This window comes from Gallus gallus, chromosome 1 (genome assembly GCF_016699485.2).
Source record: "Gallus gallus isolate bGalGal1 chromosome 1, bGalGal1.mat.broiler.GRCg7b, whole genome shotgun sequence".
Classification (NCBI taxonomy): Eukaryota; Metazoa; Chordata; class Aves; order Galliformes; family Phasianidae; genus Gallus; species Gallus gallus.
Window position 1 is genome coordinate 20489648 of NC_052532.1, and position 25028 is coordinate 20514675.

The following is a 25028-nucleotide window of genomic DNA, read 5'->3' on the forward strand; positions in this document are numbered from 1 at the left end:
ATGATGACGGCTGCAGCCTTCTGCCTCACCAGCAGTGTGTGGGGGGCAGGTGAGGACCCTCCCCTCTTAGTTACCTGTCTGTAAGACCTACGCCGATGCCTCTTTAATCCCAAAGATTTAAGAAGGAAAGGGGGGGTGAGGGAGAAACACAGAACCCTGCTGCCCGGTGTCAGCAGATACAGGATTTCAGTTTTAAACTCTGCTCAAAGAAATAGGCCTTGGAGTCAAAAGGGAAGAAGCATTATAAAAATAGCTCTGTCAGCAGTCAGCAGGAGCCAGACACCGATCACAGCCTGCACTTCCCCTGCCCAGAGCTGCCTGATACTTCAGGCAGTGGATGTAGAAATATTCAGAGGGTTTCTCTGTACTGCCACATCCTGTTTAGGAGCCTTAACTGCATTGCATTCTAAATAACTAAGACCTGTGTTACATCATACAGGGGCGGAGGGGTTGGGGTAGGGGGGGGAGAATGACACAGCTTCTCCAAAGTACCCAGAGGGCTCCTCTGTGTCTCCTATCAGCCATACAAACGAGGAGGTTCCTCCAAGGGAGCCATAGCTCACAGTGGCTGGGCTCTGCCCTGCTCGTGGTGTGTGAGGAGCGGCTGCTGTTGCTGCGTTTCCCTCTTCCTGGGCCCTCATTTCTGCTTTTCCCCTTTCTTCTGCCGTCCTGCATGTGGTGTGCCCCACCCATCCCTGGAGGTGCTCAAGGCCAGGCTGGAGGGGCTTTGGGCAGCCTGAGATGCCCTGCCCACAGCATGGGTGGCACAGCGTGGTCTTTAGGGTTCCTTCCAACCCAAACTGTTCTATGGTGACAGTGGGGTGAGCGAGCAGCTGTAGGGATGCTTAGCTGGAGGCCAGGGCTCAACCCACAATCACTTCTGTACTTTTTTTTTTCTCTTGTTGTAAGACTGCACCTAAAGTTCTCCTTCATCACACAGTGCTCCTTTGGAAGTCACCTGACTGCTGACTGCTACACTGCGCTGAGGAGCTCTGAAAGCTGTGGAAGCAGTTTGGCTGCTCTCTGGCGATAGCTGTGCGTCGGGACAGCAGTCCCAGCGGGAGGCAAACAACGCAGGCTTGTTTTAGCTGATTTCAGCACAAGCACATCAGGTAGACAAACAGCTCTCTACCTGCCCATGCAACAAAGCAGCTCAACCTGCAAGGCACCTGCCCTTTGGATATCTTCTGCAGGAGGAAAGGAGTAAAATTAAGCACAGATAGAGAAAACAGAGTAGATTTGTTAGAAGTGTGTAATATGGTCTTTTATACTTAGCTGGGACCAGGGCAGCTTTACAGCTGATGTATTCTGACTCCAATGTTCCATACTATGGAGAATATGTGGGCAATGCCTGAACCCTTAAGAGACCAACGATCACCAAATGAGAATCTGAATATATCTGTGTTTTAAGCAAATGTGACTTAATATCAAAAGTCAACATACTTCAAACCTGAAAAATGCAAAGCAGAATCCCCCTCTGCAACATTTCATATTTCATGGTTTCTTTTGGTAACGTTGAGGTAAAAAAAAAAAAAAAAAAAGCAAAGAAGTGAAAAATGTGACCCTGCAGTTGGAGGCAGCAGTTGGAGCTGTTTCACTCCTGTGGTGCTGAATTTCTCTTCTACCTCCCATACATCTCATTTTGTGGTGGTAACGTAAAGCCCAAATGAGGCGTAAGGAAAGTAGATCTGTGATAAGTGATCAGACAGTTGCTGAGTGCTTCAATAGTCCAATACTTATTCTCTCGCCGACCACTGCCATGTTCCATCAAGCCCTCCTCTTCCACTCTAACTACCAGCCTTCAAGAAGCTGTCATGTTTAGACTGATCTTATTTATCTATTTCTATGTGTGAAAATAAAACATACCAACTAAGTTCTGTCTGAACGGCTGCACCTCACACTCAACAACTCAACTTTAGAAAGCATCTTTTAATTTATTTCACATGGACGTATTTACATTGGAGGAAATTCACAACACTGAAAATACAACATTTACACATCCACAGATATACAGTTTTTGCACTCTCTCCCCTGTTAAGATGGGGCACTCCTCTATCTTTGTGATAATGACAACATTGATTCCCAGTAGGTGAAACAACAGGAAGCTGTTATAGAGAGAGGGATGCATCTTAAAAACTATGTGGTGGCTATATATATTCTTCAAGCTATCAGAGGGTGGGTTATTTCACTGACAAAAATGCCTCTTGCATGGCATTTGCATAAGCTCCTATAAATTCCAAGCATATATGCTTATCTGAATCTGCTTTACCATGCTATATCAGTGATCTTCACGCTGCAGGGCTCAGTTATCCTTGTAGTAGTTATTAAAGTTGATTCGCAGTAGGAAGTCCTCCAAATGTGGCTGGTATCCTCTATTTACGAGCTTTGTTACCACTGGAAGAAAAACAAAAGGCAAAATAAGCTTCAACCAAGATTAATATTCTAACGTCAGTAAGTATCTGCGTTTTAATTCTGGGGAAAAGAAGCAACAAAACCAGCCTATTGTAGAAAGCTGAGGACAATGGAAACAAATGTGCAGTTCTGTTTGAGAAAGGTCTGAGCTCTCTCTCTGGAACTATAAGGAACTGCAAATTAGATGCAAGTTCCAAGTGAAACTGTATTATGCTTTCCCCAGGCTGCTTTCACAACAAGAGGCCGTGTTCTTATCGTAATGCCACCTGACCAGGAAACATGGTTAGGCCTGCTGGTGATCTCTGAAGGAAGAAGCTCTGCTGAAGCTCTCTTGAGCTATGTCCACGTGAGAGAGGAAATCACAGAAACTCCTACGACAAACCCTTCAAGCTCCACAAATCAACTGACTTATTCTTCATATCCTTATTTAACAGAGTAAAAAAGGCAACAGAAACTCCCTAAGCTGTCCCATGCACTTAGAGAAAGGGAATCAGCAAGCAGCAGCAACATGCAGGGAGGAAGGGAAGGTGGACAGTTAGAAGTCAGGGCCTGCGCCAAAGCCATTGAAGTCCAGACTACTTTGTATTGGCTTTCAATGGATACTGGATCAACACATTGTGAGTCTTCTACAATACACAGTGACTGAAGGAACACGTGTAGATGAACAAGCACAGGTTTGTTTTGTAGTGCTTAATAAAGACGGTGGAAAGAACTGGGTCACTCAGCAAATTTCCTTACGGAATGGTTTATTAATCTCTGTCCATGAAGCAATCATAGATCTCGTAGTATGGGCTTAGGTGGTTCCCAGAGGTGTTCTGACTTCCTGGAGAATTTGGAAGCAGCCATTCTAACTCATCCTGAAATATCTGTTTTTGGTCCTCTGACACCATTTTTGGATACCCTTAAAGAATAAAAAGGGCAACTCATTTCCCAAAGAATATAATCTGACTAGAAACTGTTCTAGAAAAACAGATCTAAGGAGAACAGTTACACTTCCTTCAGGAACTGAAGGGTTTCTGGAGAAACAAACGAAAAACAACCAAACCCATGAGCTACCTTTGTATTCAGGGGAAAGGTAAGTGCCTGCTGCTACAAATACAAGCAAGGCCTGAAGGAGAAATGGAAAAAAAAGATAGCTCAACCATTTCTTGACATTATATGCTAAGCTGATAGCAAGAAGAAATTTTATAATGTTAAAGGATATAACTGTTAAATGATTCATGCAGTTGAAAAATATATGCCTGGAAAACTGGCTATAAGCTCCAGGCAGTGCCAGGAAGGTCTCACTGAGCCTCAGTCTAACACTGGAATTAGAATTTTCAAATCACATAGCAATAGTATCATCCAGCCAGTTCAGACAGACAAAGCTTCGAGGCAATTTTAGAGATAACTATCTCTCATTGCTGCCAATAAAAAGTTCCAGAAGTCAATTGCAGAGAAAAGAAAAATATAAGCACATATGGAAAGCTAAATACAAAATCTTTATTTTGGAAATTAAGGAAAGATTTATGTTCAGTCTGGGGAGGGATATCTGTTAAGACTTCTCATGTGGATGCTTTAATTAGAATCACTCAATCATTAAGGTTGAAAGAAACCACTAAGATGATCTAATGCTTGCAGAACAAGATGATGCAGTTTTCATTTGAGAACTCCATGTTGTAACACACAGTAAGTACACACATCTTCCTGCTGTTCTTCCAAAACCTCTTAACTATTTTTTCAGTTGTCAGTTGAATGCTTTCTTCTATCACTGTCCCGGAATGTACGCAATTTCTTACCTTTGAATAAGAAGTGAGAGTAATACTTGAAAGTATTGTACGACTGCTGCATCAAACCAAAGTTGGGATGAACGGCCATTTGCTTCCCAGCATCAAAGCTCCACGACTGTGAGATCAGCTGGCTGCGGAACTTCAGGATGAGGCTGAAGATGCTGTGTATGATGTTCATCACTGGGGCAGCCTTCTCAGTCAACAGACCCCTAATAGAACAGTAATAATGTTAAAAATGTAGTTGACATTATTTGTGTGTGTAGGAAGAAGAACGCAACAATGGGGTGACAGTCCTTTAGGTTTCGTCTTTCGTTGCTTTAAGTGATAACAACAAAAAAATCTACACATCTGCAGTCAACTGTGATGATTTTATAATTCCTGTTCTTCCCATCTCTTTTCTGTCTACCCACTGTCATTCCTGTGTATACGCTTTAAGAAGAAATCAAATAGACTTTAGTTGCTCTACTCTTATTCTCACCACCACCCCTCCCCATAGAAAGTAACCAAAAGGCTGTAAGATTCCCATTAGACATGTGTCTCTTGCTGTGCTCGTGATTCTGGATGGAGGCATCACGTCACATTTGTTCCCTCACAGCCTAGTCCTGGGCACCACACTGTATTAGGGGCACACAAAATGTACAGAACAAGCATTTCACATTCTTGAGCCAGGACTGCTTGTGAACACTACTCACACAGAATGAAAACAACGCTCATTAACAGAGGCTACGACAAGGATGGGCTGAAAGAAGAACAATTGTGGCAGGAGTGCCCTTAGTCTGCAGGTTAGAGCTCCCCAGCTCAAGGGGATCTGAGGATCACAGAGGCAGAGTGGGAAGCAACTGCAGGGAAGAATCAGGGGGAATAAGGAGATGGGTAGCTGAGGAAAGTATGGACCTTGCTATGTGCCACTATGTTTATTTCCCTTTATAAGAACACTTGGACTCGAGGCACTTTCATGTATAAGAATGACGTAGCAGTGTTTATGGTTAGGGAGAAGCCAGTTCTGCACACATACACTGGGCCAAACAGATGGGTAGACTGGCAGGTCCATTAACTTAAATATTTGAAATACATATAAGCATGCTAGCTTGCCTGAAGATTGCTTTGTTGAGGTACTCAGCGTGTGTTCTGTGAATTTCTTCCAAATTGCCCACAGAAGACAGTTTGTTTCCAAATTCACACCACGTAACATGAAGAATCTGATTAGCAATGTAACCTTGAATAACTTTCACAAAATGCTGCATTTCATGTTTATATAGCTGGAGCTGTCGGAACTGAACAGAATTTGATGCATGACTCACTAATGCTGAAAGGAAAAACAGAAATATATTATCAGTGGAATCCAGTGGGATTGTCTAAACCAGGATTTATAAAGGAATATTAGTAAGACCTGTTTAAAATGCTAAGGAAATTTCTTTATTGTGACTTCTGAAGCTTGACATGACTGCCTTAAGTCATGTTTATAACCAACTGACAACCTGAGATTGTGGCGATTCCTTCTCTGGATTAGAGACCCTTCAGGACACCTACCTGTGCAGCCCGCTGTAGGAAGCCTGCTTTGCAGGGGGGTTGGACTCAATGATCTGTAGAGGTCCCTTCCAGCCCCTACAATCCTGTGATTCTGTGACTAGCACAAGGAGCTGAGCACGTTTTTAGCAGCATACCCTCCAGCTCACTTGTTATACTTACCAGTGCGTTTTAAGTGAAACCACACATCCTTTAGAGTCCACACCATGTGCTTCAACTGAAGCAAGAAGGAGAAGATCTTGTTGTATTTATTCATGCAGCTCTCCGTTATGACAATATTCAGAGGCCAGTCAACCTAGAAGAAATAACCGAGTACTGATCATGCTGCATTTCTGTGTTAGAAATTATTACAATATTTCAGACACAAGCATTTCAGAGACATATAAACTGATGTAAGTATTTTAATAATATAATGCAGTGGCCAGAATATGTAAATCCTGTAAATTCAATTATACGGTTTTTCACTCCATTCTTGAAGGTATTCCATTATTAAGATGTTTGGTCTACCACAGTACACAAGAACCATGCTACACTTGCAGTACCACTGCCTTCAGACATACTTCCTTACCTTGTACCTTAGCTCTAAGCAGCTCAGAGCATCAGGTGCGTTGGGCTTGAACACTTCTGGAAGGTACTTGAGGGCAAAAGAAAGATTGGAAGCAAGCTGGGTGTCACCATGAAGACTGTACTGTAATGCTTTGTTTAGGATAGAGTTAAGCACCAGCGGATTCAGCAGTTCACCAGGCGTCTGTCCTGATCCAAGCTACGGGAAAAGGAAACTCTAATTACACATTATTAATTAAAAGAGTTGGCTCTCGCACACTGGTGAATTAAAGCAGAATGGTAAAGTGGTGACTACCCTGCCTTGCCCCACCATTCTGACTAGAAGTTTTTACTTCTGCAGTAGGGATGCACAAAGAGGTTATGAAGAAACTTTTGAATAATTTGTTGTCCGCAGCATCAAGGTAATCTCCCACATGCACTGATTTCTTTTGATATGTGGGATCAGAGCTTGCTGTGGTTCAGGAGCTGTTTAGCATCCCTGTTGCAGGAAATACGGCCTTCAGGCTTCAGAGGGGCAGAAAGCCAGGGACAGGGCTGGCATTAGCTACATGACTCCAGTCTGTCCATCTCACAGTGCAGCAGCCTCAGAGGCATACAAATCAAGCTATTCAAGGAGTCAAGTGCTTTTTCTTGTTGCACCAAAGGCATTCTTAAGGGGACAGAAAAAATGCATTAACTGTCCTACGAGTATGTTTCTCTACTGATAATCAGATACACGACAGCTGCTCTGAAAGTAATATCTCGTATTTTATTATATTGGCCCATGACGTGACAAGAAGAATGCAGTCTCATCAGACAGTGCAGCACTCTCTTCAGATGTCCCCCCTTCTGCTCTATAGGACATTTGAGGTAGGAGCTGTTATTTTACAACACAGGCCTTTGCGCTGGATCTGAAGTGGCACAGACTCTTCCAGCTTTGCTGCCAGGAGATGGGGGTAGACAGAGTGCAGCAGTTGTCACAGGAAAGAGTGAAATGCCCTTCCTTAACTGCTGATCTGTCAAAGTTAGAAATTGCTACTCTCCATGTACCAAGTACTCTATTTCTGAGACTATCTGTAAGAAATATTACACCCTTCCTTGGAATTTCCCTGGGCATGGGCATCCCTTCTGAGCAAAGACCTTCTTTTGCCTCAGTCCTTACAAGCTTAACAGAGTTCCTCACTTCTTGACATGGCACAGAGAGGAAAACAGCACAAGCTAGGATTCTGATTCACACCATTCCCTTATTTCCACCCAATTTCATTCACAGGAGTCAAGCTAAAACAGATAACCAAAAACCAAAGGCTACGAAGACGCAGCATATACCTTCTCAAACAACAGGTCACTGAGCGACTGAGCAAACTCCCCATCTTCCATTAACAGGAAGTGTCTCAGTGCTTCAAAATGCTTCTCTACATTCAGTTCCACAAAGTAGTAATCAACTATTGCTTTGTTCACAAGAGAGACACTAAAAGAAAAACACAGAAAAGGTATTATTCTTACAAGGATCTCCTTCTTAATGTTAACATTCAGCTATGGCTACATCAAGTTAATGCTTCAGTACTTTGATCTTCAGGAACACATTCACATAAGCAAAAGAAAATGAGATAAAGCTTATGCTCAAAAACCTTCACTCAGAATATGCCACAACTAAAACCTACCACCTCAGTGAACTGGGTTTTGAACTGCACTGCAGAAGTACTTTAAGGCTGGCTACACATACAACAGGCTGCTGACCCTGTAGCAATGTTTTATCAACAGGTCTTCTGACTTATTTCTGTCACCTAAACAAACAGATCAAGGAGGACTCTTTCATCCCTGAAAATATCCTAACCGGTAAAGCACTGATACCAGGCAATGAAGGCAAGTCTACAGTACAGTTCATGGTTTAGTGCAAGTAATCAAAGCTAGCTTTAAATAATGTAACTTGTGTATCAGGGATGCGTATCCAATTTTGCAAGAAGATTCTAAAATAGGAAGCATTTCAACCTATCTGTGAGTAGCTGTTTTCATGACAGAAGCTGAACTTTTACACATTAACGCACTTTTGTTTAACATAACATTAGATATACTCATAAAATAGCCCCACACACGCGCGTTCCCTTAATATTCTAACAGCAACAAGAACAGACTCCAGTCAATTTCAAATCAGCCTTGAAGACAATGGAGTTCAAAAGAACAAGGAAACCAGTGGTGTGAAATACACTGTTGTGAAATCCAGGAGTGTGAGAGCAAATTCTTCCCTCTAAGCCCCTGTATTCCAAGTTTTGTAATACACACATAGAAACGTATGTGTATATTACTATTTACAATGTAAATCTGAACTGAGGTGTGGCTGGAAAGCTGCCTGATGGAAAGGGACCTTGGTGTACTGTTGGACAGTCAGCTGAATATGAGCCAGCAGCGTGCCCAGGTGGGCAAGAAGGCCAATGGCATCCTGGCTTGGATCAGAAATGGTGTGGTGAGCAGGACTAGAGAAGTCATCCTGCCCCTGTACTCGGCATTGGTGAGGCCTCACCTCGAGTACTGTTTTCAGTTTTGGGCTCCTCAGTACAAGAAGGACATGGAGCAGGTCCAGAGAAGGGCAGCGAGGCTAGTGAAGGGCTTGGAAAATCAGCCCTATGAGGAGAGGCTGAGGGAGCTGGGGCTGTTTAGTATGGGGAAGAGGAGGCTGAGGGGAGACGTTATTGCTCTCTTCCAGTACCTGAAAGGTGCTTACAGAGAGAGTGGGGTCGGTCTCTTCTCACTGGTGACAGGTGACAAGATGAGGGGAAATGGCCTCAAGTTGCACCAAGGTAAGTTTAGGTTGGATGTTAGGAAGCACTTCTTTACAGAAAGGGTGGTTAAGCACTGGAATAGGCTCCCCGGGGAGGTGGTTGAGTCACCATCCAACACTGGATGTGTTTAAGAGCCGTTTGGATGTGGTACTCAAGAGATATGATTTAGCAGAGGGTTGTTAGAGTTAGGGTACTATGGTTAGGCTGCAGTTGCACTTGATGATCCTTGAGGTCCTTTCCAACCTGAGTGATTCTATGATTCTTAATTTGTAATAACCCAGCCACCAGACCACTTGTGGAAGCAAAAGGAAAATTTAGAAGCACGCATCTATGTGCAACTCTTGTCTTGGAACAGAACTAATGAAGAACACTACATTAATTGGTATAATACAAATTACACTGTTTCCAAAAAGTACTCACTGAGATACCAGTGGAGCAGTAATAGAACGTTTCATCAGCACGGGCAGAGAGAGGAGCTCGCTCAGTTGTACAGCTGTTTCATCTGTTGCTGACTGCACCATAGGATCCACAGGAAAAGTGTATGATCTTGGAATCACATGGTGCAAGAGATGGGAAACTGGTAGTTCTGCTAAATTTAAAAATACACAGACATTGTGAGTTGCTATACTGAAGCAATTTGATAATCTATTTCTGTTAACTTCTGCAAACCCCTCTACCTCAGAAAATTAAAGCTTGTCAATGTGTAATTCTCGTCTTTGTGCCTAGAAATATTTTGTTGAGCTATTGCAGCTCGTAATATTGATAATTTACTGAAAATTCAGATACTTTTTCCAGCACTTGGCTTTCTTGCTCAAGTTTGTTACACCTTCCTCTTCCTACCACTCCCAAGTGTTCTACTCACACATCAAATCGTAACTATCTTGGTACTTTTCGATACAGTACTGATCAGATAATGCTTTCAAATAAGCTTGTTCTTTCTTCCATGCATCTTCCTCTCCCCCTTCCTCATCCTTAGTCTTGGAAGCACTAGGTTCAGAAAATAAAGCTTCTTGAGGCACAGTATCCTGTGGAATTGCTTTTTCAGGTTCTTTTGCCTGAAAGAAAAAAACATGGACAAATTGCTCTTAGGACAGCTGCTGGCTTTGGCTGTTCACACTTCATGTTTTCTTACAGGCAATTGACAAGTTGTTCCATTTGAAAATAAGACAGCTTACTTGTCAATTCTTTTTTGACATGTAAAAACCATACAGCATTACAGATTAGTAAATTAACAAAGACACGCATAGTACCTTAATTACTACCTTAATTACCACATCACTTGATTCTTTGAAGGAGTAGGAAGTCTTCCGCACTACCACTTTGTTTCTTACCTGCAAGCTCTGTGATGAATCTGGAGAAGGGTCCTTGTCAACCTCACCTGCAATTACTACAATTACAAATAAATTAAAGACAGCAATTACTCAGACCTGGTTATAGTACTTAGTTCATACTTCAGATCTGTTCCCAAAGTTGTTCAAAATTTCCCTAAAGCTTATAGACCGCCACACTGAGAGTTCCTCCCCAAAGTCCAACATGTGCAGCTTTGTGCACGTTCTCTACTCAAGATCACATGAAGTCCTGTTTCACAAAGTTTCAGAACCCTTTTATTTTTTTTTTCCCTTAATTCTCTATTTCTTGTATATAGGAGAAAAGAATAAGTAGAATTCTTGACTCTGGATTCTAAAAGCATTTTAAAACTTATATAAGGAATTAAGAAATAAGTAGCCATTTTGAACATAAACATTTACAGTGACTTTCAAGATCTCTTAAACAAATGCTGACTGAATAAACTTCATTTTATTTTACCTTCTTGCTTCTCTTCCGTTGTATTTTCCTTTTTGTCATCTCTAGTGTCAGGAGAGACAGGATCAATGTCAGATGGCTGTGACTGTGGTGAAATACTTTCCTTAGCTTGTGATGGTTTTGTTTCCTTTCTAATCTCTTCAGAAGGAGATAATTCTTCATTATATAGAAGTGTCTGAACTGTGGAATCAGATGAAGGACCAGAAATTGCTTTACGATGAGGTATGGGATCATCCTCTGTAGATGGAGTCCATTTCCCTATTTGGATGCTTGACTGGGATGCATGACCAAATGGGCTCCAACGAGATTTCACAGGCTGTGTATCTGAAACCAGCTCTCCAATTTTGATGTGTGACTGTGAAGAATGCCCATGGATGTTCCAACGAGGTCTAGCTGAGACAACCTCTGACACGTTCTCACCGATCTTAATATTGGCATCAGACACATGACCATGGATGTTCCACCGAGGCCTTGCAGGAGCAACATTTGACACATATTCACCAACCCTAATATTGGCTTCTGAAGCGTGTCCATGAATGCTCCACCTAGGTCTTGAGGGCTCTACCTCTGAAGCATATTCCCCAATTTTAATATGAGCTTCAGAAGCATGCCCATGAATATTCCATCGGGGCCGAGTAGGTTCAACTTCTGAAGTGTAGCTGCTGATTTCTATATGGGAATCTGAAGAATGCCCATAAGGACTTGAACGTGGCTGGTAAGTGTCCACCTCAGGCACATATTCTCCCACTCTAATGTTGGCATCAGATGCATGCCCATGGATGTTCCATCGAGGCCTTCTAGGCTCCACATCAAATACATTTTCTCCAACTCTAATGTGCCCCTGCAAAGCAGCAGTTGGCCTGAGAACAGTATTAAAATCATACTCATTTTGCTGATGTAACAGTGTATTACCTTCTCCTTCTGAGACAGGCTGATTTTCACTCATTGGAGAAGTCTCTGACAGATCTGAGTTAATATTTCTAAGTGCTTCATCTAGCAGAGATCCTTGTAAGCTAATGGCAACAGGTTGTTCATCTTGTGGCTTTGGTAAGAAATCTTCTATGTTCACACTGGATTCAGGAGAGGAATCAGCATTGCATAGGGGACTGCACACTTGCTCTGAACTCTGCAGACTGCATTCAGACCCTGCAGTTTTAGGCTGACAAAGCTGATCAGCATTAGTATTTGCCAGCTGTGGCATGGCCAATGGTTTGTCAGTAGATGTAATGTTTTCCAGTCCAGATTCAGATTCCTTCCTGCCAACTTTTTCATTAGAACGCAAAGGTTTCACAGATGACACCTAAAAAGAAATAATTATTACACTGTATGACTAGTCACATAATCAAGCTACTTAATAAGGCATCATGTTGTTACATGTAAGACTTTAAATTTTCCAATTTTTCAGATGTATTACGGATACAGTGATAACTACTCATGCTGCTGCTACAGCAAACCTTCTATTTGATGAACTGAACTATGAAATGAACTCCCCTCAAGGAAACGTGGAACATCTACCTGGAGGTTATGTAAGCAAACAAACTCACCTGTGAATGTGGATCTTCCACAGCAGTGTTTCTATCCAAAGCCAGGTGGCACTGTGTGTAAGGAATAATATCTAATTTTCTCCTGTAGCTTCCATCTGGAAGTTTTTCAAGCATTTCCTGCAAGCAAAAACGACAGAACCAAAAGTCTTTAATGCATTGAATACTAGATTTTCTAAAGATCATTTATTTAAATCTTTTCAGAAAATACCTCGATACGTTTCTGATCTTCAAAAAGAAACTTAAGACGAGCTGTTTCCAACTTATGTCGCTGGATCTTCCATAAAGCTCTTTGTTCCCTACGGGCTGCATCATCAGAAAGTTTGCTATAATGGTCAATTAACTCCTGCCTGAGCAAAAGTAAAAATAAAGATAAGTTACAGACTGTCACATAGCAATTTTTCCTCTTCCCTTCTGAAGAATTAGATCTTTCTGCATTTCAGAACTGAGCAAAATAACAAGTAAAGAAAATAGGACTGCAGTCTTAATATGTTCTTATAACTATGCTTAGTACATCACTCGTTTTTGTAAGTATTTCTGGATATAGGGGAAGAAAATGAAATACCACTAGATACATAACAAAAGCATGCCAAGTAACTGATTATCAATATACCTGCTATCTCCTTTTTATTTCTGCTTTGACATATACATGGCCATTTTTGCTATGGGCTCACATTTTAATTGTAAGCTTAACACTTTTACCCAAACTCTGATCAAAACAGAAAACAGACTGGATAGATTGGGCACAAATCAGTTGATCCGAGGTTTCTAGACTACTAAACAATCCTACACTCATCCTACAGCTGTGAACATTACTCCTGTAGTGTCTGAAAACTCCTAATGCCATAAATTGCAAAATAAAACATTTTTTTTCCTGAGGTCCTCATGAGCTCTGGGAGACTACTCAGGTAGACTTACCTTGCCTTTTTTTCTAGTTCCTCTTCCAAAGCTTTCAGTCTTTTTTCTCTTTCTCTGAGCTCTCGGGCATAGCTGAAATCATCATCAATCTCCTCTTGCTTTATAGCAAGGCGACGCTGCATAAATATTTAAAACTTTTAAAAGCCACTCAATACTAGCTGTGAAGTACACATTTGCAAAAAGTTCTTATCTGTGTTTCAGGAATATATCATCACAGAATCATAGAATGGCCTGGGTTGAAAAAAAACCAGAAAAAACATCTAGTTTCAACCCCCCTGCTATGTGCAGGGTCGCCAACCACTAGACCAGGCTGCCCAGGGCCACATCCAGCCTGGTCCTGAATACCTCCATGGATGAGGCATCCACAACCTTTTCCAGGGATGGAGCATCCACAACCTCTATATATTAATTCATTCAATTCATTCATATTAATTCATAACCTCTATATATTAATTCATTCAATTCATTCATATTAATTCACAACCTCTATATATTAATTCATTCAAATTCGGTACAATAGATCAAAATAACCTTTCAATCATTTGTATAAGAAACACACTTAGCCTTTAGAAATAAACACAGAAATACCTCTTGGTCTTTTGCAAATTGCTCTTTCAACTTCTGAAACTGTTCACGTTTCTTTGCATCTAAAGCCAGTCGTTCCGATTTCTGCCGATCTGTGTTACAATAAGGATACTGTCATTTTACATTAACAAACCCAATGGAACACACAAACACACCAAAGTCCACCACAACTCACCATTAATGGCTTGTAGTACTTTGCTAGCAGTCTCTCGAGCATGAACAATTAATTCTTGCTTGGCGATTTCCATGCGCAAATCCTGAAAATATCAACCAACCACAGAAAACAGGTGGAAATACTCCAGTTATTTCAGACTTGAAAATACAGCTACACGAGGTTATTAATCTATGCAACCATACCATAACCATAAAATGGTTACTAAGCCACGATTACAGTGAGCAAAGAAGAATAAAACGATTAATTAAAATGTAAGTCTATAATGAGTTAAAGTTGTTATTGAAAACTTGTTTGTACTCTGGACCTTACGTCAAAACCCATCAGTCCAGTATAGAAACTACATTCATGCAACGTGTAAGACAGAACTACAAGTATTGTACCAAAACAATTAGCTATGCAAATTATAAAAAAGAGTATTATCTGATTCCTAATTAATTTCTTCCTTTAGCTAAATAAGAATCTAAAATCTTTTCAGTGTTTTTCAGTAGCAAGGCAAATCTTTTGCTGAAAAGAACTGAGATGGAAGTCCAGATCTCCTTTAAAATGTGGAAATGCTGACAAATAACAACACACTGCCTAATGTTTTAAACATTGTATTCAAATCTGTTAACTGCACTAACAGATCAAACAGCAATTGGCCAATAAGAAAATTCTGACCATCAGTGCAAATTCTGTTGAAGTTACAATAAAAATAAAGAGTAATTAAAAAAAATCAATCAAACAATAAGTCATTTACTCTTTCATTCATTTACCTTTTCCTCCTTGCTTATAGAACTGTACCGAGCAATTCTTTCCATCCGACCTACATACACTGCACAATCTCTCTCTATTTCTTTCAGCTCCTCGAGTGAAAAAATAACAGAAATCCGGGGTACAGGTATATCCGACCAACATATGTAATGCTGAAAAACAGAAATTTACTTCTAAATACATTCCAAAAATTGCAAAATGTACGATTATGAATTCATGTGCCAGTACTGCTGGCACACCTTAGTCATGGTTTGAAAATGATGATCAGGGCAGATCTAGGAGAACTAGCAGAGGGTCACCTTGTTTAAGATATCAGGCTTATGACTTGTAACTGACATGGAGCTGCCCAGCTCTGGCAAGACAGGTCTGACTTTAAAATAAGACAGAGAATACTTTTTACTTAAGAATGCCCACAGATTTCAGACACTTCTGTAGTTGATTCCCTGTTAGACACGCACAAAACAGTGTGAAGACACAAAGTAATTTAACCAGTTCTTCCCACCAAGGACAACACTTGTTCTGCAAAATAAGAACAAAAGGAACTATTCAAACTCTTCTTAGAAAGGCAGTGGTAGAGCTGACATACAAGAGCTATGGAGAACTGAGCCAAAACATAGTAACTAAGGTATCTGGAGTGAAAAATGGAAGGCACTGGCTTGGAAGACTAAAAGATTTCTGCTTTCAGCAGAAAGAAAATAAGAAATCTAGCACATGCACTGTACACAATGAATCTGATGCTGTTAAAAATGTCTATTTCCACAGTTGAGATGTTAGCAAGGAGACTGGATAATCAGTTTGTGAGTATCTGACATTCACGCATCAGCCTCCTGCTTACGCAATACCAGTTGTAAATAAAGGAGTTCACTTGCTGAAAATATAGCTAACCAACTCTGAAGAGACATGGTTTTCTCAATAAAATAGGGAAGAACCAAACCAATACTTACCCTGGGACAACACAATTTCAGCAGGTTTATGGTTTTCCCACATATATATACGTCATTAGCAATATGTTTAAGAAATACAGGGACGCAATCTTCTACTTCTTTTGAAATCAAGACGTAACCATGAGTCCAGTAATGTTTATCTGCACACCAGAAAAATGTATATATATTTCATTATTTAATTAACAGCACAAATTGTGTAAAATGGAAACGCTCAATATGCATACCGTACCTCTGAAACACAGATAATCCTCATTCACCTGGATCATGAACTCTCCGTAAACATCCCTGAATACACCACTGTATACCCAATCGTAGATAAATCTAAAGGAAATGTAATTAAACAATATTGAAAATGAATCCTCTCGTTTTCTCATCTTTATCACAACCAACCAACCAGTATATGCCTTAAAACATCAAAGCACACAAGCCCCAGGAAGTATAAAAACATGCAATCAAGTGCTGTCACACTGATATTTAAGGTATACATAGGACTTTATATTTTTCTCAAAATAAACCAACTCTATATAGCACATTTCACTGATTATTAAGATCAAAGATTGTCCCAGTTAAAACAGTCTCCTCATTTCTGCATATAAATTTACTAAGGAAATATTAAAAATCTCTAGAAACATTTCAGTCACATCAAAAGAGTAGGGAGAGAGAAGCAGAAGACAGGTGTAACTTTGTCAGGAAGAAATGGGCAGGCTATAAAACAAAGACACAATATCAACCCTTTGTATCTGCAAACATTTTTTAATATATGTGCAATAATGAGAACACATATTTGGGAATATTTATTTATGCTTTTACATATTTGCTCTGTGCAATACCAAGCCTTTACAGAAATACAATTATCTGAACCTACAGATAAAATGTTCAGAGCACCCTGAAGATAGTCTTTTTTCTTAATAGTTCCAATACTAACACCTTTTCTAGAAGTTTGGTCAGTGTAACAAACAGGAAACCTTTAGTGCAGGAACCACAGTTTAATTTAGAGGTTGTAAATAAAAGTTAAGAACTCTTAACGTATTAGAACTGGTGTTCCTATTATCTATTAGAGCAGTAACTTTTATCAGTGAATTTCTTTCAGGTTAATAATACTTTCTTCACATGATGGATGCCTCTTTCCATGGCAGTCCTGATGCCTGATGTTTTGATACAGATCTGCAACAAATTATCGTTGATATTATTGTTGCTTACTGGAAAGCCCACAAACACAGTGGAAATAAGCATTAATTTTCCCAGTTTGTAGAACTCGAGGAGAAAGGCATGACTGCCAGTTTCAGGATTTTACATAAAACCCATATGTTGTTACTGATCTGGAAAAGAGAGGGAAAGAAGCATTCGGCAAAATGAATGGATTTTAATATTTACTTTGCAGAAACAGCCGTACCTTCCATTTTTTCTGAGAATGTTAAGTCACTGTTATGTTAGCAGGTAGCAGAGTTGTTAGCAATTAGCAGTTACTCACTAGACTGCTAATTCAAAATTGGTCTTAAACACAACTGTGCAGAGAACAGCTATGGACGCACCTTGTGTATGGTTCACAGCTTGTTTTCAACAAAGACAGAAGGACTGGATAATGCTCATTGCTACAGTTGTTGAGGGCTTCTTTGTACAGATATGAAAGCAATTTCACACCCTAAAAAATGAAAAATATTACAGTGTTAGATGACAAATTCCACTACAACATGAATAACAAAAACTGATGAATACGTATATTTAGATCTGTTTCACTAGACACAGAAGGCAGGATTCATCTTACTTTACATATCTGCACTTAAGATCACTTTATCTGGGCTAGCTTGTGAATGCCCCCTCCTCCTTGGAAGCATTCAAGGCCGGGCTGGATGGGGCTTCGAGCAATCTGGTCTAGAGGGAGGTGTCCCTGCTTATAGCAGGGGATTGGAACTGGATGATCTTAAAGGGTCCAGCCAACCCACATCATTCTATGATTCTAAGTTTCTAGTGATCTCATTCTCACTTCATAAGCACTGGAGAGTTGGATTAATTTCATTTGCTACAAACATCTCCTTTACAATGAAATGAAATGCACCTTAGAGGTCTGAGGTCATACCTTTGGTAGAGACAAAATACATCATGTACAATCCTGTCTATTCTTGAAAAACACTGTAACTGTAACTGAAATGAAACATGAGAACAGAAAATCTGTTATCACCGTAGGAAAAGAAGCACCAGCTCCGCCACTGATCCCCAGTGCTGTTATTCCTATGCCACAAAGTTCAGCCAGATATCTAAAAAACAGTATTAAAGCATATGTTAGAATTTCAGACAGAAGTCTCTGAGATCACAGTGATCTGAACTTTGCTACAGCTGAAAATCATACAACAAACCCATGGTATTATTTGAATGATAGCAAGGATAACAAAGTAACTGAATTAAGACTTCACATGTTTTCCCTAGGGAATATAAAGAAATTTTTATGTGAAAATGCTGGAAAAATAGAGAAAGATTATGTGAGAATGGCTGTCTAATATTCTCCTATAATGTAAAGAAAAACAACAGACTGCAGTTTTTGTTCTTTGGAAAGCTTAAATATTTAATGTTACTCTCTTACCTCAACTGACGACCCAATTTCCTGAAGAGAAAGCTGATTGTCAGAAGACTTAAAGTAGGAGGAGTAGACAAAACACAGGCTCGGTAATACTGAAGATACTTTCTCAGACCACTTGTGAAAGCCTATTATCAATAGAAAATATTTACAAAGCCTTACTGGTAAAACTGTTAATAGTTAATTATATCTCATATCAGTTGCACCAGCATGAAAACAAACCTGTAATAAAATAATTTGCATCTAAAAGTAAGAGGGGCTTGCGTAGGAAAGTAAGAGCCCACACAACTTCAGGCATACAATTAACCAAATGACTCCTTTGTACTCTTTCCACGTGCCATGCACAAAGCCTGCACCCAGGCACACACTGAGCATTTTGGTTCATCTTCCTTGAACTGCCCTACTGAAGAGCTTCCAATTCTGTACCAGCTCCATTATGAACCCAGAGAAACCTGTTTCCTTACTTCCATACCTAAATTAAACAGAGGAAAAAACTCCTATAAAATGTCTAACTTTCTCTAGTGTGACTAAGAATTGAATAAGATTTTTTTATTCAATTTCTATTAACATAACTATAAATGAAATATTCAGAAGGCATATATTTTCATAACAAAGAAAAAATTACTAAAGCTATTAAATATGTTTCTCTATTTTAGTATCAATGTAATATATACAGTGTTTTGTATATATATACATACTGTATTAAGAAAGCTATTGTATTTTAAAGTTATACATTTTAACATATAAATGTTTCTAAATTCTGTCCCTTCAGATCTCAACAAAACCACATAACAAATCACAGTTGAGGTAACGAAGAGCTTTCATTTGTTGCTTCAGGGCAGGCAAACCCTAAGCACACACAGCTCCAATTTAAACAGGGCTCCATGGTGGCACGGTTCCTTGCTGACCTGGGATACATAAATATTTCTATTGCAAATACTTTGCAGTTCTGCAGAAAGCAGAAATTCCAGCCTTATAAGAAATCAAAGTTGCGTTCTCCACCCAAAATAACTGGCCCATTCAATGTAAGTGATTTAACACAGTGGTGCTACCTGAAACACGAGCCCTTTGCTGTATGAAGAATCTAAGACTGGCTGCAGAGAGAAGCGACTCAGCCGTGTGTAGTAGGTTCCATATTCTGCAACTTCTGAGAGCAGGTTGTGCATTGTCTCCGGCGAAGTTCCAGACACATAAACCCCCTCCTTTATTATAAATGTCTGAGCAGCCTAAAATGAAACGGGAGAGGAAAAGAACGGCTTCAAATATTACCCAGCTGCCTTCTGATTTAAAACAGCAAACATTTAGAGACAAATTCTCAGCATAGATACTCTGGTAACTCACACTATGTATGTAGGAAAATATAATAAGAGTATTAAATTGTAGCAAAATTTCAAGTGTGTATTTTCAAATATATTGAAAAAGATTAATTACCAAAATTTTTCATGACAACCCAGTCTACAACATTATCTCAACTTCTGTTTTCCATAATTCATTGGCTTACTTTTGCACATTATTTTGACAAATACTTGTTCCCTGCCTCTTGCAATAAGTCGTTATTGCAATATACAGATATGACATTATTGCAATTAGGTCACACTCATCCCCTTAACACAACTGCAAGATCTCAAAATAAATAATGTATTGAAAATGAGGTATCTAAAAAAAATAGCAACTGAGAATTGCAGTTAAAGATCTTTCCTACCTGATTGAGTGAAAATGTAGTGGATACCACACCAATGAGGACATTCAAGACATCCTTCACCAGTTCAGGTTCCCTCATCAGCACGAGCTGCGGAAGCTGAAGAGCAGTACTACTGAAGAGCTGCATTTCCCCTTCTCGGAGTTTGTAGAACTTGTCGAAAGCTTCTCTCCCAGCCTCAGTAAGGTACGGCTCTTCCTTTTTCCCAGGTGGGCTGCCAGAGTAAACAAAATATTGGAAGGTGATTATATGAGAAATATATCTCCTAAGCCAAAAAAAAAAAAAAAAAGGCATTACAGAATGCTACACAGCTGCTGTGTCCTGACCACAGAACGCTAAGTTGTCAAGGGATGGTGCATTCAGACAACGAAACCGTAGCCCTAACTCAGGGCGACGAAGAAACTGGCAGATAATTTGAACATCGCTTCAGAAACAGAGGCTGACCAGAGAAATTCCATTTTCTTCTGCGGCTTTCTTTGCTGCAGTTTTCATTTTAGGAAAACGAGGGCAATGCAAACTCGATTTCCAGGATAATACAGTACTAATATTTAAACACATTCAAGAGCAATATGCTCAAAGTATAATGACTTGTATTAACACATTCTATCGCTTCCTAGCAGGGATTACTATCCCCTCCAAAACAAATGTCCCATCCATCAACTATCGCTTAGTGATTTCTGTTTAGGTTACAGACCCAAGGAAAAGGAACACAATACTGGGAGGTAAGGGTTTAATTCTTCTAGCACTTTCTCTTCTGAAAATATGAAATCATTTTGGGTTGAAATCAATCGCATTGAGCATACAGAGATACTAGTTAGGAAATGCTGCATTTCACATGAGCAGAAAGTGTTGCAGTAACTCCTTCAGTTTTTAGTACAATAGTGATTTTCTCTCTTCCTATGAAACAGATGCAATCTGAAGACTAGTTTGCTGAAATGACATGATCATTTTTGCCCTCAATCATTAATACGCATATTGAATTCTATGCATTAAATATGCAGTATTCCTATTGCATATTTAACTCCTATACTGAGGTCATTCAGAACCAAGAGGAATTGCACCTTCATACATTTGCATGTGATGCACAGGAAGTTTGCCAATAACGTCAGACACATACTATCCAATTCTTTCCCAGCATCTTCGTTTGCTCGGCCCATATGTAAGCACTGCGTCCCACAGATCTATGTCTGGAGTCATGCTTGGCTCTGACTGAGAATCAGGAGTCAGATTGGATGCCGACTGGAATCCTTCATCTTCTGACTGGTCTATGCTTTGAGGAACCTGTCGGAGAGAGTTCAAGCTTTACACATGAAAACATTACTGGAGAAACATATGCTGATAAAGATTTTGCTATCATTTGTGATCAAGTGATTCAATATGACTCAGCCAGTGCCCACTCCTTTCATCTCCAAGTTTCTCCTTAAACACTCCTTCACTTGTTCCATTTCCACAGGCACCAATGCCTAAATACAAAGCAACAATCAATCACCACTGAAATTATAACACTAAGTTTGTTAATGTTAAAATTGAAACTTACTCCTTTGTAAGCATACAGTTCTATAGAGAAGCTGAACTTTTAGATATTAATAAACACTAATAAAATGGCACTACTCAGAATGTCTTTTAGGCAGATTATTAATTCTAATTCTTAAAATCTGTACAAATTTTGTTAAGTTTGTTCTGATGCTTATTTACATGCAGAAAACCTGCAAGTGTCCAAGCACTGCATGTGCCACACTCTAATCTCAGGAGTTGTATATGCAGAACAGTACCCGATTTTAATAAGACAATCACATGGTGACATCCACACAAAAAGCACAGCACCTTCGTCAAGAAATCTCAAATCCTACAGTCTGATGGAGAGTACTCAACAAAAAATGTCTGCCTCCTCACAGTCAGGACTTACATCTGTACACATACAGAGCTTTTCGTTTTTAATGTCTGAATTCCAGTTTCAGTTAGGACTTTGAGTTAAGGAATTGCAAGAGGTATCCATATGTTAAGTAGAGAGAACAAAGGAGGATTAAAAAAAAATAGTAAAAAAACTTACCAACAGTAAGAAATGGAAAGACAGAAAAAAAAAAACCCCACAAGTGCATTTATCTAATACCTCTACAAGCATATAACGTAGCAAAAATGAATAGATTGGACAGTAAAAGATAGAGTAGAAACTACACACTGCAAAGGTAAAAGGACAGCAGGACACAGGAGGTTTGATGAAATATAATAACTGAAAAAAACAGCTCAAGATACAAAAGTCACGAGGAAAATACACATCGGGTCATGTAATCTGAAGAGCAAAGCATATAAATTCAGGCAGGAAAGCTTATGCTGTCAGGAACAGTAACAAACAAACAACAACGCAAAGAAGTTCAATACACAAAGCAGGCAAAAAATGTAAGCAAAAGATTACTGGGGTGGAAAAGGCACAGGTATAGCCGATGGCTTAACTTCACACAGCCTACAGCCAGCCACATGACTTCTTTATACAGTTCTAGGACAAGACCAACATCTTCATTATCATACATCTCTGCAGCACGAAAGGAACAAAGGATCCTTGCTCTAGCTTAAATTCTAACGCTGCTTCTATTACACATGAAATTACTACCTATGTTCAAAAAACCAAGTTCAAAACGCCATACTGAAAGCATGCATAGATTCTGAGTCCAAAACAAATGATACCATACTTTAATTGCAAGTCCAGACAAATCTGCATTGTCAGGCACTGGTGGCAAATCCAACTTGATGTCCATGTCATAAGTACGGCTGTGGACAAGAGCACCAAAGAGTGAGACGCGTGTTTCTCTCTCAAACTTGTCCCCAGCAGGATAGTTCTGTGAGAACAGTCCTATGGCAGGGAGTCCTGTTCCAGGGGCAGCCTCCATGATCTGAAGCGTCTTCTGAATTGTGTCGTTGAATTGACATTCTTCATTTGTTATTAGAGACTGTATATCAGCTTCAAACACGCTTACATCGTAATAATCATAACCCTGATACTTGACATTTCTCCCGACGTATTTGTTGTTCAGAAAATAGTCCTTTTTTTGTGGTACAAGCTGTGGAGGACCTGTTCCAGCAAGCTGTACCAAGAGATCCAGGACAGCATTAACCTCAGTAAATGGCAAGCCCTCGGCTTGTTCCAACTCCTCCACAAGACTCTCCAGCCTGTCTGCCTGGGCTCCTAGGCCACCGACCCTCAGGTTAAAAGACAGCATCAAAATCTTGTTTTTAACTGGAAGCCTGGAAATGTTTGATTGCAGCTTACGAGCTTCATCTTGAAAAAGGTTTAGGAACAGAGTATTATATGCAACCCTCTTCAGGTTTTGCTTAGCCTTCCTCTTGCTGATCTTCTGCCTGCCCAGGTGCACCTTCCATGGCAAACCCGTCAGGTGTGCCTCACACAGGTCATTGAACAGTTGTGTAATGCTCTCCATTTCTAGTCAAACCGTGAGGCTATAGCAATTAGCTTGACAGCAGGTCTCTGGTTCCACGGGAAGATCTGGAAAATATCAGGAAAAAAGAGGTGATGCTCGTGGCATAAACATGAGAAGCAGGTGAGCATATTTTAACTGAAACCAAGGCAGCCCACAATCACAGAATAATTAAGGTTGAAAAAGATCTCTAAGATCATCCAGTCCAACCATCTACCTACCACCAATATTGCCCGCTCAGTCATGCCCCCATGTACGACATCTACATGATTCTTGAACACCTCTAGGGATAGTCGCTCCCATCACCTCCCTGAGCAACAAGTTTCAGCGCTTGACCACTCTTTTCAGAGAATAAATTTTTCCTAATATCCAACCTGAAACTCCCCTGTCACAACTTGAGGCCACTCCCTCACATCCTATTGCTGTTACCCAGGAAAAGAGGCCAACGCCCTCCTTCTTTCTTTACAACCGTCTTTCAAGTAGTTGTAGAGGGCAATAAGGTCTCCCCTGAGCCTCCTCTTCTCCAGACTGAAAACAATCCCAGTTCCTTCAGCTGTTCCCCATAAGACTTGTGCTCCAGACCCCTCACCAGCTTCGTCACCCTTCTCTGGACACGCTCCAGGGCCTCAGTGAGGGACCCAAAACTAAACACAGTATTCGAGCTGCGGCCTCACCACGGCTGAGTACAGAGGGATGGATGATCACCTCCTGCTCCTGCTGGCAACACTAATTCTGATACAAGCCATGATGCCGTTTGCCTTCTTGGCCACCTGGGCACACTGCTGGCTCATGTTCAGCCAAGCGTCGACCAACACCCCCAGGTCCTTTTCCCCTGAACAGCTTTCCAACCACTCTGCCCCAAGCCTGCAGCACTGCCTGGGGCTGTTGCAGCCAGAGTGCAGGCAGGACCCAGCACTCGATCTACAGGAAGATTTCATCCCACTGGCCTTAGCCATCGATCCAGCTTGTCCAGATCCCAAATGAGAAGGAAAAATCCTGACCCAGTACATATTTAGGACACAAGCTATAAAAACACTGCCATGACTTAGACCGCAAGCTCGTTTTATAGCGATGCTTAACTCCAGAAGCCCCGGTTTTGCAGAGAAGCCCGCCTGACCCAAGGCCTTTGGGTACAGCCCCAGGCAGCCCTCCAGCCACCATCCGCCGCCCCCAGCAGCCCGCCGCGCCCGCACCACAGCACAGTACCTATATGAGGGCACAGCCCGCCACCCCCCAACACGCACCCTTCACCATCTCGCGCACCTCCCCTCCCGTCGGGGAGCCCAGCCGCCTCAGGCAGCTCCCGCCCGGCCCCGCCGCAGCTCCGCTACCTGCGGGGGTCCCCCGGCGGCCGCCGCCCGCAGCTCGGGCCGCTCCTCCGCTCCCCTCCCTCAGCGCGGCCGCGGCTCCCGGCGCCGCTACGTCACGGGAACGCGACGGCCGCGGCGGGAGGGGCACGGCGGCACCCGCGGTCCTGAGGTGCTGCACCGCCCCCTCCGCCAGCGCCGCCCCCCGAGCGCCCGCGTCGGCTGCTCGGCGGTAGCGATCGGCGCTGCAACGCCCCTCCTCAGCCCGGCCGCCA

The 25028-nt window shown here is 41.1% G+C and overlaps 1 protein-coding gene and 1 long non-coding RNA gene across 4 annotated transcripts; one reads left to right on the forward strand and one right to left on the reverse strand.

Annotated features, from left to right (window-relative positions):
* Positions 1-1914: 1914 nt before the first annotated feature.
* On the reverse strand, positions 1915-24871 carry TUBGCP6 (tubulin gamma complex associated protein 6). 3 transcript variants are annotated; one of them, XM_040706876.2, is made up of 26 exons: positions 24778-24871; positions 22703-23514; positions 21133-21296; positions 20019-20229; positions 19369-19542; positions 18323-18444; positions 17924-17999; positions 17277-17386; positions 15974-16065; positions 15745-15884; positions 14803-14952; positions 14051-14132; positions 13879-13967; positions 13291-13406; positions 12584-12722; positions 12376-12492; positions 10835-12131; positions 10360-10415; positions 9891-10083; positions 9449-9617; positions 7578-7719; positions 6277-6471; positions 5871-6003; positions 5274-5487; positions 4191-4390; positions 1915-2394 (listed from the first exon to the last, which is right to left on the reverse strand). In XM_040706876.2, the coding sequence occupies exons 2-26, from the start codon at positions 23447-23449 to the stop codon at positions 2303-2305; spliced, it is 5220 nt and encodes a 1739-aa protein (XP_040562810.1). In that variant the 5' UTR covers positions 23450-23514; positions 24778-24871; the 3' UTR covers positions 1915-2302. The 3 variants fall into 3 exon arrangements, with proteins under 3 accessions (XP_040562810.1, XP_040562800.1, XP_046754989.1); XM_040706866.2 differs by lacking the exon at positions 1915-2394 and adding an exon at positions 3151-3313; XM_046899033.1 differs by lacking the exons at positions 1915-2394; positions 22703-23514; positions 24778-24871 and adding an exon at positions 3151-3313 and having other exon boundaries at positions 21085-21195.
* On the forward strand, positions 2394-3124 carry LOC121113482. The gene is made up of 2 exons (XR_005862807.1): positions 2394-2758; positions 2847-3124. It is a non-coding gene; the product is annotated as an uncharacterized LOC121113482 (long non-coding RNA).
* Positions 24872-25028: the final 157 nt, after the last annotated feature.